Source organism: Arvicola amphibius, chromosome 6, assembly GCF_903992535.2.
Source record: "Arvicola amphibius chromosome 6, mArvAmp1.2, whole genome shotgun sequence".
Lineage (NCBI taxonomy): Eukaryota > Metazoa > Chordata > Mammalia > Rodentia > Cricetidae > Arvicola > Arvicola amphibius.
In genome coordinates, this window is record NC_052052.2 from 86,982,306 (window position 1) to 86,995,648 (window position 13,343).

Consider the following 13,343-nt stretch of genomic DNA (forward strand, 5'->3'; position numbering starts at 1 on the left):
ATATATATGTATGTATATATACATACATACACACACACACACACATATATATATATATACTTCTTTTATGTTTAAGATTTAGAATTGCACAAGTTCTGAGTTCTGTTCTTTTCCCATACACTCTGAAGACTTAAACCAATTGTGGTGGCACATGCCTCTTATCTCGGTACTCTGGGAGACTGAGACAGGAGGATTGCTGGGAGTTCAAGACTGTCCTGGGCTACATAGTTTTCAGTTCAAGACTATTGTGGATACATAGTGAAATACCACTTTAAAAACTGAAACTTGAGATTGGAGAGAGGCTCAGCAGTTAAAGTGCTTGCTGTGGAATCAGGAGCACCCAAGTTCTGATCTTAACATCTACACAAGCTGAATATGCATCTGAAACCCCAGTTCTGTGCATCCATAACCCCGGTTCTGTGCATCCGTAACTCCCGTTCTGTACATCCGTAACCCCAGTTCTGTGCATTCATAACCCCAGTTCTGTGCATCCGTAACCCCGGTTCTGTGCATCTGAAACCCCAGTTCTGTACATCCGTAACCCCAGTTCTGTGCATCCGTAACTCTGGTTCTGTGCATCCGTAACCAACCCCAGTTCTATGGAAGGCAGAAACATGAGAATTTCTGGGACTTGTTGACTTCCAGTCTAGCCAGTAAAATGCGAACTCCAGGCTCAGGAAGAGATTGCCTGATTCAAGAAGAGACTGCCTCAAAGGACAAGGCAAGTGAATCGTGGAGGACACTCAATACTCTCATTTATCCTTTACACCTAAGTACAGATGTATGTACCCTTCCTCTACCCATGATGTGCATATAGGCTCACCTCCACAATAAATGAATAAATGAATAATCTTTCTTTAAAAAAGAGCAAACATTGAAGATTTAAGTAGATTATGAATATTGACTAAACTGATTAAACAGGGCTAATTCTTCTAGAAACTCTGTGAAGGGTGTGCATATGTGTTATATGCATGTGCACTTCCCTATGTGGGTCCATGTGAAGACCAGAGGTTGGAACTGGAATATCTCTGAATTATCTCTCCACCTTATTTTGAGACAGGTTTGCAGTGAACCCGGAAACTCACTCCTTAGGCTAGGCTTTCTGCCAGTAAACCCCAGATCCACCTGTCTCTGATCCCCAGCAATGAGATTACACATGTATACCACCTGTCACATGGAGCTGGGGACTAGACCTGAACTGCTGGGATTACAGGCATACACCACTGCTCTTGATTTTGTGCTGTGCTGGGACTCAAATCCAGGGCTTTGTGTATGCTAGGCAAGCATTCTACCATTGAGATCCGTCTGATAGTTGTAACTTTTAACATTACAATAGTTTGGAATGTTCTTTCTGGCTTTAAGCCTTAGTAACCAATGCCATTTTGGGTGGCATCTATGGTAATTCTTTCTCTCAAGGGTACTATGCTGAGAGTTGAACTCACAGATTTGTGCATGCTAAACAAAGTGCTTTTGAGTTACACCATTAACAACATTGGTGCTTTTAAACATGGCACATAGGGTTGTCTTTGTTCTTATTCTCCTTGCCACTTCTGTCACACACTTTGTGGGTTAATATGAGTCTGTGACAGGTGCCTTTGCCCCTTTTCTGAGACAGGGTCCCACTCTGCATCCTTGGCTGTCCTGGAACTTACTGTGTAGACCAGGCTGCCCTCAAACTCACAGAGATCCCCCTGCCTCCTCCTGAGTGCTGGGATCAATGTTAGCGCCACCATACCCAACTTCCTGCTGTGCTGTTTTCTTTTCATGTGTTTCTGCTGCCTCCCAGCTAGCTCCCTTTTGGTTTTGCATCCCAAAAGACTACTCACCCATGATTAGGATGCTTCTTTTTGCTTCCATAAATATCTGACCCCCGTGTAGTCTCAGCATTGTCTATTATTCATTAAAATGATTAGTTAATTTCACTCTTCTTTACTATATTCTGAGATCCTAGATGGCAGAATTTTTATTTGTGTTGCACATGATCCTCAATTCATTTGGGAATGTTCATTCTCAAATAGGGGCACAACTAACCATCTTTTTCCTCAAATTAGTAATGGTCGCTCTGTCACTCCTAACCAGTTCCAGTTCCGTAGTTTTGTGTTTATTTGGACATTGTTCATTCAGTAAATTTTGTTATCTACCGAGTACTAATGTACTAACCATACTAAACCCTGAGATTGTGTATTAATTTGTAGAGAATTACATGTAATTGAGCTTTGAAATTAGGAACTGGGTTTGTGTCTGTTTACGTTACTGTGGTACTGAGGAATAAGTTTGCGGCTTTGTGATTCTAAGCATACTCTGTATACCACTGAGTCAGCTCTTGGAGGAGCATTTTCTAAGTATTCTCATTTGGTTTTAAGATTTATTTCTAAGTAGTTAACTCTTTGTTTTCCTACTGTGAATGGGCATTTCTTTTTCCAGTTACATTTTCTGATTATTTATTAAGTTGAGAGTGATTAGATTATCACATACCTGACTAAGACTATGAAAATATAGTTTAAAAATTATCTTGGAGCTGGAGAGGTGGCTGAGAGGTTAAAAACATTTGCTGGTCTTCCAGAGGACTCGTTTGCTCCCTGCCACCTACACTGAGCAGCACATAACACTCATAACTGGCTCAGGGAGTCCGACAGCACCCTCCTAGCATCCTGGCATGCATTCACATAGACATGTACACAAACAGAGATTGATTTTTTTAATTGCCTAAGACCTTAGAATTTTAGAGCCAAAGGAAACCTTAGTGACTTGTGCCCATCCTTTCATATATGGGTTAAATATTTTACTTTTGGATAGGTGAAGTGGTCTCACTCACTTCTATTCAGTAGATCTTGAATAGAACCTACAGCTGCCAGTTAACAGACTCTGTTGCTTTCAAAGGGAGGGAATCTGTCAAACACTCTTTGGATTCTGTTTGAAGGTACTTACATTTTCAATATGGTTGTGAATATTAAATTATAGCATTTATGCCCATGCTTTTATCTGCTTTCATTTTTCATTTAAAATTTATTGGTTGTTTTCATGCGTTGTTTTGAAATACTTGCTCATTTACTCTGTAGTACTGACAATTAGACTGTGATCATTCTGGGCGAAGGGGGTATCTTAGATATTTTATCCAAATTTTGAAATACATTAGTATAATTTAATTATAAGTCTCTTTTAATGTCATTTCAATTTGTAAATGTTATGCTGTTTTAAAAATGAAATTTAAATTTTATTTTACAGGCAACCACACCCCCTAATCAAGGAAGGCCAGATTCTCCAGTTTATGCTAACCTGCAAGAACTGAAAATATCACAGTCTGCTCTCCCTCCACTTCCTGGGAGTCCAGCAATTCAAGTTAGTGGAGAGTGGGAAACTCACAAAGACAGTTCAGGCCGTTGCTACTACTATAACCGTGCAACCCAGGAGCGAACCTGGAAACCACCCCGATGGGCTCGGGATGCTGGCACAAGCCGAGATTTCCAGAGCCCAGGGGAACAAGAGGTATGAGTAAATCAGAGTCAACCAAAGGCTCCCAGTTTTTCTTTCATTATTCAGAAATGAAGGAAAGGGCTTGGTTTCTTGGTGTCAGTATGGTGGAGCATTTTTATCTCTAGGTATCAAATGTTTCCCCAAGCTTCTTTCTAACCTCTAACTGTTGTGCAGATGCTGGATTTAAAGAGCACGCGCTGCTCCTGGGCTGGATTAGAGCCATCCTCTGTCGGATCTTGATCTTCTCTTTACTGCATTAGGAGGCCGCATGTAGATGTGGGCACTGGGGCTCCTAACACTTGGGGGATGAAGCCTAAAAAAATCAGTGTCGCAGCTGTCCTGGCTGCATAGCAGTTTTGAGACTGGCCCATCTCAATAACTCCCTTATTCCCAAAAGGATGCTTATTGTATAAATCAATAAGAAAAGAAAGAACGCACATGACTAGAGAAGTAAAAACCAAGTTACTTATCAGAATAGTTACTTTTTTTTTGGTTAGTCTTCTGTGGCCATCAAACTCCTGTTTATTTTTCTGTCAGAGGGATACAAAGTGACCTTTTAATTCTGCTTAAGGGAAGTGATGATAGTGCCCTTGCTGTGGTTGAGTTAGTCAAGTGTAAGGATAATTCCCTCACAGCTCTTTTCCTAGGGGTAGTTGACTTTTCTCCTGCTTTCCTCGCCCCTCACTGCAGGCTCTTAGACTTGACTAGCTACATTGTAGCAAAGTGCTTGTTTTTTTTTTTTTTTTTTTTTTTTTTTTGTAGTTTAGATGTGTAGGTTAAAGGTAGGTTGAGTTGGTGGGATGAAGTCAAGTCCTGCCATTTTGTGCTGGGCTACCCACAGCGACCAAGTCTCACAGGTGTAGTAGGAGCAGCGGGCTGCGTCCCACCACCATGCTAGCTTTACATCCGAAATAATTACACAGAAACTGTATTTATTTAAACACTGTCTGGCCCATTAGTTTTAGCCTCTTATTGGTTAATTCTCACATTTTCCTTTAACCCATATTTAGTAATCTGTGTAGCACCATGAGGTGGTCGCTTACCAGGAGAGATCTTAACCTGTGTCTGTCTCGGAGAGGAGAGGCAGACTTTTCTATGAAGCAGGAAATTTCAAAGACAGTTCAGTCACCATCTTCTGTGTCCTGCAGAATGTCTCGCAGACTCTTTCTTGAATCAAGAACCCCGAAAGACCATCTCACCTTTAGGCAAGTTCAGCAGTCCTCTCTCTGTGGGTTCTTTGTGTCCAGTTTATGCAACAGTCCAGGCAAGAGCAGTTTCTTGCCCAAAGGGCTATTAAACTCCATAAGGAGCCTCTTCGATGCCCATCTTTTTCTTGAAGTAGATTGGTGCTGCCAGGAGCAGACATGTCTCATTGTCATGAAAAGCCCTAAGTTATTAAAACATTAAAATGCCATATTCTGTAGTCTTTGAAAGATATGAAGAATGCCTATCTGAAATATATCTATGCACATCTAGAAAATCTAACATGACTACAAACTTGACTATTATTGATGATTATCCATTAAAAACCTATATTTCCTAATTATACATTCCATTTTTAAATGAACTACACAATCACAATACCTTAATCAATATTAGAAATACATATACATATAAAAAATTGACCTTAAAATCCATACCAATGCAAATTATTCATACAGCTAACTGCCCAGGAAGGAGCTGGGTCACCTGTCCTGCATTTAGCAGACTCTAATAGCTTTGTAGCTAGTCTTCCCTTTCTTGTCCCACTTTTCAGTTGTCTATTCATGGTTCTTGTTGATGGTGACTTGCACTTTTAATGTTCACAAATGAGAACAAAAATAGAAAAACCATAACAAAATTGTTCATCTGTATTGAGAAAGCTAGGAAACTTGTGTATGGATTACATCTCTAGAAAGATTTGAAAATAAACTATTTTGTATATTAATAGTGAAATCTTCATAATTATTAAAGAAAGGTTAAATTAGCGAATAATTGAAAAAATCTAGATATACACAGGAAACTTATGAGTTTCTTAGCCTTCTAATTATGTAAATGAAAGTGATTTGTCTATTAGGGTCTCAGCTTATACTTTCAGCACAGTAGTGTGACAGTAGGTATTTTCAGAGTTCCCAAAGCACACCTTTTATCACTTCCCAGAAAGGGTGCACATGGAGGTAAAAATGAGACTGTGTGTGTCTGAAAATGTCTTGTCCTGGTTCTGTATTTAATTAACCAAAGGCTCAAGTATAGAATTATAGATTGGAAGTGATTTTTTTTTTTCTCACAATTACAAGGTGTTTTGAACTTCACTTGAATCAGATATCTGGGTCAGATGCTTGTCTACCCTGTTGGGTCTTTCCGTGTGGACTGACTGGTCTCCACAGAAGCTTTCAGCTATTCTGCCTACATCCTGGGGCTTTCAGGGTGTTGGTGCCAGCATTCAGTCCTCAGATGCTTCCTTAGTCTCTATATCCATGTCTTGACTATGTTTTGCTTTGTAGCTGAAGGAAGGTCTTATTGATTGCCCTCTTGAGGGGATTAACTCCCATAGTTCTGCTGGGGAGCATGCCTAAAGGACAGGCGTGAAGAAAGGGATTCTGGCACCTTTAGTACCTTGACCTTTAACACACCTTCCCCTGTTGGATTCTGAGTAAGTTTATTGTTCTCTGCTCCCACGGCTTGCCTTCCAGTTTAGGCTCCGCTGTCTTCTGCATGGCTAGTTGAGGTGTTTGTTTTTAGGGGTTTGTATCTTTGTAGATATAATTCACTACAGTTGTTTTTGTAGAACTTGAAAGGAAGTAAGTGATCACTCCTCTGTTTTACCTTAGAGCAGTGGTTCTCAACCTTCCAAATGCTGTGGCCCTTTAATACAGTTCTTCATGTTGTGGTGACCCCCCAACTGTAAGACTATTTTCGTTGCTGCTTCATAACTGTAATTTGCTACGGTTTGAATCATATGTAAGTATATGATATGCAGGATATCTGATATGTGACTCCCAAAGGGGTCACAACCCATAGGTTGAGAACCGCTATCTTAGAAGCTTATCTAGTGGTTTTCTTAGAATAGTGGTTCTTACCTGGTGACAGTGCTTTGCAGAACAAATGTGCTTTCCAGGACTTTGGCAGTCTGGAAGTATATGTTTGTAACTTTTTATTGGCATATACTTAACTGACACATTATTGAGGTATTTTCTATTTTAAAGGACTTCTATAGTTTAAAATTGGTTCTTTTTGTTTGGTTTTGTTTTTGCTAATTCATTATTATGTTTTCTGGCTTCCATTGTTGATGCTGAAAACTCAGCTGTCAATTTATCCTAGGAAGAGGAATCTGTCTTCTCTTGCTAGTTTCTCAGAAGATTTACTTTTCTGTAATCTCACTAGGTTGTGAATGGTGAAGATATCTTTGTTAATAACCTTTCTGTTGTTGATATCACACTACAGAAAACCAAATCAAAGAAGAGAGGGTTTTCTTAGGTTCATAGTTTCAGTCTGGTCAGTTGGGTTCGTTGTTTCTGGCTGTTTGTTGGGGAGAATATCATAGTAGGAAGACAGGCAAGACAGCTGCTAGGGAAGAGAGAGACGAGGAATGGGAGACAGAGAGCAAGGAGCCAGGGATAAGCTACGCCCTTCAAATACTTACTGCTTGTTCCCTGTTTGCTCACGCCAGTCTGCCAGTCCTACCCTTTAATAGCTCATTCAGCCTTGGCTTTAGAATGGCTGTATCTAATCTGCATGACTATCATCTTTTCAGTGGCACCAAGAGCTGAGAACCAAGCCTGTCACACGCAAAAGCCTTTCAGGCTGTTCTGTGTCTAACTTGTAACTAGTTCTTTCCTGTCAAGGCTTTTTTCAGGATTGCATTAATATGAACAAATAAATAAACATTATTAATTTTACCTCCCTACTTACAATGTACTAAAGACAATTTATTTTGAAAATTAGATATTTGAATATTAGTATATATATATTCAAGATATACTAGTATTTTTAGTCAAGTAAATTCATTCTTTTTAGATTCTCACTGCACTGCATATTTGTATTGAAAGAAGAAAAATCCTTGTGTTTCTGACTGTTTGTAGCCCTTTTCATCAGAAGAAAACTACCACAGCAGTTGTTACAACCAGTCAGATAGTCAGTGTGGTTCTCCTCCAAGGGGTTGGTCAGAAGAGTTGGATGAACGTGGGCATACCTTATATACCAGTGACTATACTAAGGAAAAGGTACTTTTCTTTTTCTTCTTTTTCTTATCTAGTGTACCTGGGCATAATCCTCTCATGAGATAATTGTGTACTGAGCTTTTCAATAGCAATAAAATAAACTCATTAGCTGGTATGGAGGTACAGGTTTATAATCTAACACTTGGGAGGCAGAGGCAGGGTGGAGGTTGAGTTTGAGGTTAGGCTGGATTGATTGACAAGGCTCTTTCTCCAAAAAAAATCTTGTGGGAAGTATTCCTCATGGTAATGGAGTACTTAGTAATACTACTGATTCATGGTTTTGTTTGTTTGATGTGGCTGGGGATGGAGCATGGGACTTCACACGTGTTGTGCAAATAGTCTACCACAAAATTTCACTGTGATCCCTGCTTCCCAGTTTAAATGGGCTACGGCGATGGTGATTTTTGTGGTACTGATAACCCATTCAGATGGATCTTTGTGGGTAGGCCTGCTGTCATTTGGTTGGACTTCTTCAATAAAAATATTTCCTTGTACTTTTCTTTGGGGAGGTTGAGGGTGTTTTGTTTTGTTTTTCCAATGATTTTTCTCAATCTGCTCTTACTACACACTCTCACATATCTTATATTCCTTTTTCCATTAGGACAAATTTGTGTAAACAAAAACCATGAATCTAGTTTTTTGTGATTAATTAGTTTATAAATATATCAAATTTTTATTCATTACCTGTGAAGTCATTTTAAATGGTAGCTAACTGGTTTGCTAGTTAAGGGTAGGGGATAGGCAAATAGCCCTCTTTCTTGCTTCAGTTATTTAGCTCCAGAATACATAGAAGTAGTGTTTTTTTCTTCTGTAGTAATAAAGATTATATATTCATGTCAGCAGTAGTCTTTTCCCCTTCCTGTCCTATATTATTTTGTGTGCAATTCTCTTCTTGTTTTACTTAAAATGCATTGAATATAATGCATTGGCTGAAGGAAATAATAAGAATTTGTGTAAAATAGGTCTTTAAGTTGTAAAATTTTGTGTTGAAAATAGTTTTTTTAATGTTTCAAACTTCTTTTCGGGATGGGTTGTACCCTGTACTAGCAGATGTGTGTCTCTATGCATCTTCATGTCATGTTTCTTACTATATTGTTAAGTGATATTTGAATTACCACCTGACCTTTGAGGAAAGAGAAATCGACACTGATATTGAGTAGTATACTCACTAAACTTAGGTGCAGTTAGTTGATGTGATGAGCTTTTTGAGTTTATTTGTTTGCTTGGTAGTTCATTGTAAGTAGGATGAAATTTCTAAAAATAATTAATAACTCTTAGAGTAGCCAGTTAAAGTAGTCTTTATTTAAATTAAATAAAAATCTGTTGTGTTTTTATAGTGGCTCAAGCATGTTGATGATCAAGGTAGGCAGTATTACTACAGTGCAGATGGATCTCGGTCAGAGTGGGAATTGCCAAAGGTAAGACATTTAATGTTGACCTTATGTTCATAGTGAATGTCTAAAGGCATGAGACTTGCTTCATTTATTTATCTAGAGACAGAGTCTTACACAGTAGGGCCGGCTTGTCTGAAGCTCCCTTTGTAGACTAGGGTAGCTTTCAACTTTCTTTAGTTATCTGAGGTTCTTATGTGGAATTGGCCTTGTTTTTTTTTTTTTTAAGAAAAGAGGATAGTAATGTTATTCAAGATCATCGTTAGTCAATGTGTATATAGTAAATCAGTAACTGACCCCCCCTCCCTCTCTCTCTCTCTCTCTCACACACACACACACACACACACACACACACACACACACACACACGTACACACATACACGTTTGACCCTGCCAGGTATTGATGAACACACAAGTTCGCTGCAGTATTGTAAATTATTACTAATATTGTCAGACATGTCTTTGGTAGCACAAAGTGCAAGAGTATGCAGTATTATCATGTGTGTAATGCAGTATAACATAGGTAAAAACATTTAAGATGAATTTTTCAAAAAAGATTTAAGTATGTGTATGCCTGCTTATCTACATGGGCATCACAGTATGAGTAAGCATAGCCTGTGGAGGCCAGAAGAGGGTGCTGGATCCCTGAAATTACAGGCCATGGCAGGCTCCTCCATATGCGTACTGAGAACTGAACTTGGGCCCTCTACAAGCACCCTTAACCTCTGAGCCATCTCTCTAGTACTTTGAGATAGATTTTTAAAATAGGAACATGAAAAGTTAAAAAGCAAATAATTACATTATATAAAATATTAAAACTTAAATATATTGATACTAAGATTTTATCAAAATATGAGATGCATGTGGATGATGAGCATTGAGCTTTGGGTTTTTTTTGGTTTTTTTTTTAATTTTTTTTTATTTTTTTTTTATTTTTTATTTTTTTTTTTGGTTTTTCGAGACAGGGTTTCCCTGTAGTTTCTAGAGCCTGTCCTGGAACTAGCTCTTGTAGACCAGGCTGGCCGCGAACTCAGAGATCCCCCTGCCTCTGTCTCCCAAGTGCTGGGATTAAAGGCGTGCGCCACCACCACCCAGCCTGAGCACTGAGTTCATCATAGAGTATAGCTAAGGAGAGAAGGAAAGACATGGTGTCTGGAAGTTGTATTCAGAAAGCATCAGGTGTGTGTTCCTCTTACTATGTTTTCTTAGAAAAATCACTAGAAACAAATATATTAAAGTGGTAAAAACTCAGTGCTCAGTGTATATATATACACACACACACACACACGTACGTACGTACATACATACATACATACATACATTGTTGTTTACATGTGTGTTTTTGTGAGGGAATCAGATCCCCAGAAACTATAGTTACAGACAGTTGTGAGCAGCCATGTGGGTGCTAAAAATTGAACCTGGATCTTCTGGAAGAGTAGCCAGTTCTCTTAACTGCTGAGCCATCTCTCCAGCCTGTTGGGTTCTTAGTATAGTCTGTTTAAAATAAAGCACAATAAGATTTTAGTTTAGGTTTTTAAAATTTTTTATAGGAATTAAAAACGTTAAAGTTTGGCCATCTTTTTAAATGAAGGGTGTTTAAGTTGTGGGGCTGCTCTTGTGTTTTCCTTTGATTATGTGTTCTTTATCATCTCTAACATTTTGTTGTGCTTTGTTTGCATCTGTGACTATTCTGCGCCTAGTAAAATGTAAGCATATTTAAAATTATGATTATTACCCATATTAATTTTACATTATTTTTTTGTTGCTACATAGAAAAGCTTTCCTAAATTGTAGTAATTACAAGCTCAGAAGCTAGGCAAAGTCCCATGAAATTTTATATACCAGCTTACACACAACCACACAGTGATTGCTAGTGATGATTTTATTTCAGAGAAGCCCCATGTAACAGTTGGGTCTCTTTACAGACATTTGAGATATCTGGCACAGGATTTTGGTGGTCTTTCAACATCATCATTGTTTAGTCTAGAAATGATAATCAGAAGATTGCTGTTTGTCAGAAAATGCTGAATTGAAAACAAGCACCCATATGTGTTGACTACTTTGCCCATTTCAGTGTGAAGAAAGAATAACAGCTTTGTTAGATGGTTTGTTTGCATTCACTTTGAAGAGTTAAAAAAATAACATATTGTACAGAGAAAACATAGTCCAAGTATAATAGTTGAAATTATAATCAAAGTCATTAAAGGCTAAGGTTTGCTGGGAGTGATGCAATGTTTCCTTTTGTTTCAGGAAAAGAATGCACCTGTTTAGACATTGATTGCTATTATTATTTTATTACAGCTTAGATCATTTAAGTTGTCTACATAAGGTAGCACAACTCTCAAAGCTTTATAGTTTTCCATCTTTCTGTATGATCTGCTTTACATTCCAGATTCCTCCATGGTATATACTGCACTGATACCACATAAATTTCACATGAAGTGTTCTTTTGGCAGCGATTGCATGTCTTTTTCTTTCCACACAATTAGTATGTTCAGAAGTAGTGTTCAGAACTCGTGTTACTTTAGAAAACCAGTAGTATGTCTAACTTTAAGTGAAGCAAAGACAAAAACCCCAAGCCATTAAATGTAAAAGCTGTGTGTCTAAAAAAAGCCTTACTTAAGCCTTATAATAATTATGGTAGTGTTTAGGAAGAACCTGATGTTTCTACTTCATTTACTCTTAAAGCAACTCTATGAGGTGACAGGTCTGCTCTGTCTTTTTTGCAGCAGTTTATGGGGAGTAAAAATTTTACAAAAGATAACACTGACTGGATATATCCAACTGTAAAATCTAGGATTCAGTCACAAGGTTGCTCAGTAAGAAAACCAGACAATTTTTAGGGTGTTCTCTTGAACATTGCCTAGTGATCAATCATGTGACATTAGGAGCCACTGTAGGTTCACATTTGTATTTTAAACTTATGAAGTGTATTTTGTTTTCTTTAGTATAATGCTTCATCCCAGCAGCAAAGAGAAATAATTAAAAGTAGGAGCTTGGACAGGAGGATGCAAGAACCAATAGTGTTAACAAAGTGGAGACACAGCACCATAGTGCTGGACACCAATGACAAGGTAAGAGATTGGAAAAAAAATGTGTTGAGAATTTTGGCAAGTGTTTGGAGAATTATATTGTTAATAGTTTATAGTTTAGCATTTTGTCCTACTATTTATGCAATATTTTGCTGTTGTTAAATATTGCAAAATATTGCTGTTGTTGGCTAAAATATTGACTTCTTTTGAGTACAAGTTAATGTTTTATTTTTCCACTATTTTATACATACATATACAATGTACTTTGTCTTTATCACCCCCTCACTAGCCTTTCTTGTACTGTTCCCACTGAACCTCTTCTCAAAAAAACTCCCTATTTTCATTTCTTTGCTTTTATAGCCTGTTTTCAAAATGGCTTGGGTGATACTTACTTGGGCAAGGGCAACTTATAAGTGGCTATCTTAGGATAATAATACCTCCCTATCTTCAGCCATTAGCTGCCCATAGTCCCTCAGTGAGGGGTGAAACCTCATGAGTTCCTCACTATGTGTGTTGGAGTGGTGAGAAGCCTAGTCTTGTCAAGTAAGGCTTTATGAAGGCATTCACTGTTGCTTTGAGTTTATGGTTGCAACAACCATTTCATATCCAGAAGGTTTGTAGCACTTCTTCCCATCCTCTGTCTTCTGTCTTTCTGTCCTCTCTCCCTGACGTTCCCTGAGCCTTGGAGGGTAGTATAGATACCCTGTTCAGGGAAGAACACTCAATAGTCATTTAACTTTTGCATGCAAGTCAGTGTTTTTGTCTTCATGCACTGTGAAAATACTTTCTTCTTAACTAAATGACATGCATTTGTATTTAGCATCAGTTTATTATGTACTAGTTTTGGTCTTACACTTTTCTCAAATTTTGTACAGTAGACCAACTTTTTTGGGAATTACTGGTGTCTAATATATGTACTTGACATGTTTGAGCTACTGTATGTATATATATATGTGTATATGAGTATATATACTCATAGTATATACATAATCATACATTGCACTATACATACACATACATACAGTCTTACTCGATTTTAAAGTCACTTTTGCAGTCTTTGATCTCCAGGAAGGTTCATATAGTAAAGATTTCATTTTCCCTGTCCCAGGAAAGACTGGGATTCCAGCCTCGTTACTTTATTTTCTCACACAGAATTGCTTTTATCAATCTGAGGAGTGATGTTTTTTGTTTCTAATAGGGGATGAGTTTTGATTCATATTTCAGAAACAGTGGTTCTTAAACTTCT

At 38.0% G+C, this 13,343-nt stretch overlaps 1 protein-coding gene across 6 annotated transcripts in view; it reads left to right on the top strand.

Annotated features, from left to right (window-relative positions):
• Nucleotides 1-13,343, top strand: part of Arhgap12 (Rho GTPase activating protein 12) — a 96,782-nt gene that overhangs the window by 51,347 nt on the left and 32,092 nt on the right. For 4 of the 6 annotated variants that reach the window (XM_038332700.1, XM_038332698.1, XM_038332702.1 and 1 more), the window contains 4 exons: nucleotides 3,226-3,486; nucleotides 7,536-7,676; nucleotides 9,011-9,091; nucleotides 12,014-12,139. In XM_038332700.1, coding sequence (XP_038188628.1) covers nucleotides 3,226-3,486; nucleotides 7,536-7,676; nucleotides 9,011-9,091; nucleotides 12,014-12,139 — 609 coding nt within the window. The remainder of the gene's footprint in view (nucleotides 1-3,225; nucleotides 3,487-7,535; nucleotides 7,677-9,010; nucleotides 9,092-12,013; nucleotides 12,140-13,343) is intronic. The other 2 variants (XM_038332703.1, XM_038332704.1) reach the window with 1 other exon arrangement.